We start from the raw sequence: 4,144 nt of genomic DNA, 5'->3' as shown, positions 1-4,144 counted from the left end.
CACAATTAACACAGGACTAAACTAGGAAATTCTCTTGGAACTGTAAATAACACAATTAACACAGGAATAAACTAGGAGATTCTCTCAGAACTGTAAATAACACAATTAACACAGGACTAAACTAGGAGATTCTCTTGGAACTGTAAATAACACAATTAACACAGGACTAAACTAGGAGATTCTCTCTGAACTGTAAATAACACAATTAACATAGGACTAAACTAGGAGATTCTCTTGGAACTGTAAATAACACAATTAACACAGGACTAAACTAGGAGATTCTCTTGGAACTGTAAATAACACAATTAACACAGGACTAAACTAGGAGATTCTCTCTGAACTGTAAATAACACAATCAACATAGGACTAAACTAGGAAATTCTCTTGGAACTGTAAATAACACAATTAACACAGGACTAAACTAGGAGATTCTCTTGGAACTGTAAATAACACAATTAACACAGGACTAAATTAGGAGATTCTCTCTGAACTGTAAATAACACAGGACTAAACTAGGAGATTCTCTTGGAACTGTAAATAACACAATTAACACAGGACTAAACTACGAGATTCTCTCTGAACTGTAAATAACACAATTAACATAGGACTAAACTAGGATATTCTCTTGGAACTGTAAATAACACAATTAACACAGGACTAAACTAGGAGATTCTCTTGGAACTGTAAATAACACAATTCATTGAGGTGTACAAAAACAACACAAAAGTCATGTTCACAAGCTTCTCCCAAAGCACATAGTTGAATGGAACTAATTATTCAAACCTGTATAAACACTATTTGAAAAGGAACAAATGGACATTTGTTGCCAAATTGAATGAAGCATACGTCAACTTATGTGTTTGCAAAAGTTAATGTGATTTATTATCAAAAATGGTACATAGTATGTTGTGAAAGTTTTTCCAAAAGATTTAATGTCTTTATAGGTTAATACTATAATGATATTTAAGGTTAAACATCCAGACTCAAGCTCTTCTTCATACTGATCAGACTAAGATGTAGTCACCACTACATTATGACGAAATACACTCTTTGTAAAGACTACATGACAGTAAGATATAGCTCCATCAAGACAAAGCATGCAAGTCAACAAGAAAGTTCCTCTCTAAGATACAGTTACAGATGGGAATACACCCCAGACATTTCACAGACATCTTCCACAGGGCACTTAAAACTCACCATCTGTACACAGATAGCAGACTTTGGACACAATGTAAAGACGGGAAGAGGGGAGGGGGACATTGTATAGCTAAGCACTCATCCTAACCTCAAATCATTAGTGAAGTATTTGAATATGCAATGCAACTCTATCTTCTTATAATATTATAGTATTTATTTTGTATTTATTCTTTGTTTGGTATATGTACAGGTACCACATGTTGTCATCCAGGGAGGTATCGCTAAATACCACACGTTGTGTTAGGATGTTGACAGCAATGTCCTTCAACAGTTGTTCATGTATACCTAAAGGTTAGAGCCCTACCTATGTTGTAGTGAGAATTACTAGTGACATAGATAGTAAAGTCACTCTGGTTAAATGCCTTTAGTCAGTCTAGTCCATAAGAGGATCTTGAAGTGTACGACTGAGAATATCCAGTAAAAGCAATAGTCCATCATATTCTAAAGCAGGTGCACACACACTGTGTTTGTGTTTCGAATTTAACAAAGATTGTAAATTTTGAATTTTATTTTGTGTCTGGTCTCATTACTTAATTTTAAATCAACTCAGGAAGTAAGACATTTAATATTAATCTATAATCTCTTGTTATCAAGCAAACCTATCTGACATAGCTTTACAGTTAATCCAGTTTCACCTGGATATACCACATTACCACAAATCCTGATTCTTTACCTCAGTTTCTGCAGTCTGAATCTGATAAAGAATTCTACTTATTGCCTCTTCAGCTGGAAGGAGTGATGGATTCTGTGCTGTCAACTTATTTGCTTGTCCATCTGCCACTGCAGCTTTAAGTTCTTCAATATTAACTCTAAAACAAGAAAAATTAGTTTAACATATTATGATTCCAATAGCAAATGCAGCTAAACCAGTTAATATTATATAAAGATTTAGTAACATTGAGTAATGTAAAAAGAACAAGAATTAATTACAATTTAAAATCTTCTATACACCATCTTTTAAGAGCAAATATTAATTTCCTTTCTTACCTTTACTTCATAGCCCTAGAACAGATATCCCATTTCCATTACTAACAAAGCATGAAGATAAAGTGATCGACATTACTTAATCAAATAACACCTAAACTCTAAAGAACACTTCACTACATTTTGGTCAAAAAATTTTCACAAAATTTCCCCTTTAAGACATAATGTTGAAATGGTTTTAAGTTTATCTGGACAAGTACTTAACTACAGATACTTTATCATCTCATGATTAGGTAGAGTAGAAATACTTAATACAATGCCAATTCTCCAACTTTGAGCTTTGAATGTTACAATTATTTGATAAACAAAACTCATAACACCACTTATGATACATTTTTATTTCAGTATTTTTTTAAAGTTATTTGTTTTCACTTGGACATTTATAATCCTATGTAGCAACTAATCTTTTCAAAGAATTATATTACAACTGTATCAAATAGTTCCTGTACATATAAAGATAGGTAACATAAAAAAACAAACCAAATGGGAAGCCCAGCAATACTTTAAAGAAAAATAAAATTAATCACTCTATCTTATTTCATGTTCAGACAATAACCATTCTATTTTAATTAAAAGTTATACAATGGGTGGTAACAACAATAACTGAAAGTTATACAATGGGTGGTAACAATAATAACTGAAAGTTACACAATAGATGGTAACAATAATAACTGAAAGTTATACAATAGATGGTAACAACAATAAATGAAAGTTACCCAATAGATGGTAACAATAATAATTGAAAGGTATACAATAGATGGTAACAACAATAACTGAAAGTTATACAATAGATGGTAACAACAATAATTGAAAGTTACACAATAGATGGTAACAATAATAATTGAAAGGCATACAATAGATGGTAACAACAATAACTGAAAGTTATACAATAGATGGTAACAATAATAATTGAAAGGCATACAATAGATGGTAACAACAATAACTGAAAGTTATACAATGGGTGGTAACAACAATAATTGAAAGTTACACAATAGATGGTAACAATAATAACTGAAAGTTACGCAATAGGTGGTAACAACAATAATTGAAAGTTACACAATAGATGGTAACAATAATAATTGAAAGGCATACAATAGATGGTAACAACAATAACTGAAAGTTATACAATGGGTGGTAACAACAATAACTGAAAGTTATACAATGGGTGGTAACAACAATAACTGAAAGTTATACAATGGGTGGTAACAACAATAACTGAAAGTTATACAATAGATGGTAACAACAATAATTGAAAGTTACACAATAGATGGTAACAATAATAATTGAAAGGTATACAATAGATGGTAACAATAATAACTGAAAGTTATGCAATAGATGGTAACAACAATAACTGAAAGTTATGCAATAGGTGGTAACAACAATAACTGAAAGTTATACAATAGATGGTAAAAGAAAGTTTATTTAAAGAAGCTGTTTCTCAAGACAGTTGCCACCCATTGTATAGCATTTAACTTAGTAATCGCTCCATTTCATGTGGTGTACAAATATTAAACACTAAAATCATGTGTCTTAGTGCAGAAACTCCTTTTAATTTCTTTCTTACTTACTTGACATCAGCTGCAGTGGTGGAGGCATTATTTAATGCTTTATCTCTTGCTTCACTAGTGGCATTAATTTCAACCCACATACTCTTGTCTTCAGCATCCTAAAACATTTGATGAGCTGTAATATATTATCTAGCCAGCTTCTTGCTTTTCATATATTTTGTTATAACCATTCAAAGATATACTGCATAACTCTATTACACTCTATTTCATGAATAAATATATATAACACAACTTTATTAAATAATGATTTGGAAAGTAAATATATAACACAACTTTATTAGATATGTTTGAGAACAAAATATTTTATACAATTTTATTAGATAATGATTTTGAAAGTAAATATATAACACAACTTTATTAGATATGTTTGAGAACAAAATATTTTATACAATTTT

At 30.7% G+C, this 4,144-nt stretch overlaps 1 protein-coding gene across 1 annotated transcript in view; it reads right to left on the bottom strand.

The window, feature by feature from the left end:
- Positions 1–4,144, bottom strand: part of LOC106475701 (MICOS complex subunit MIC60-1-like) — a gene marked incomplete at its 3' end in the record, with an annotated part of 22,814 nt that overhangs the window by 3,654 nt on the left and 15,016 nt on the right. Inside the window, exons 7-8 of the mRNA XM_022379754.1 lie at positions 3,750–3,847; positions 1,871–2,006 (exon numbers count right to left, since the gene is read on the bottom strand). Coding sequence (XP_022235462.1) covers positions 1,871–2,006; positions 3,750–3,847 — 234 coding nt within the window. The remainder of the gene's footprint in view (positions 1–1,870; positions 2,007–3,749; positions 3,848–4,144) is intronic.

This window comes from Limulus polyphemus, unplaced genomic scaffold (genome assembly GCF_000517525.1).
Source record: "Limulus polyphemus unplaced genomic scaffold, Limulus_polyphemus-2.1.2 Scaffold9018, whole genome shotgun sequence".
NCBI lineage: Eukaryota > Metazoa > Arthropoda > Merostomata > Xiphosura > Limulidae > Limulus > Limulus polyphemus.
Note: the sequence above shows the minus strand (reverse complement) of the source record. Positions and strands in the feature narration are given on the sequence as shown.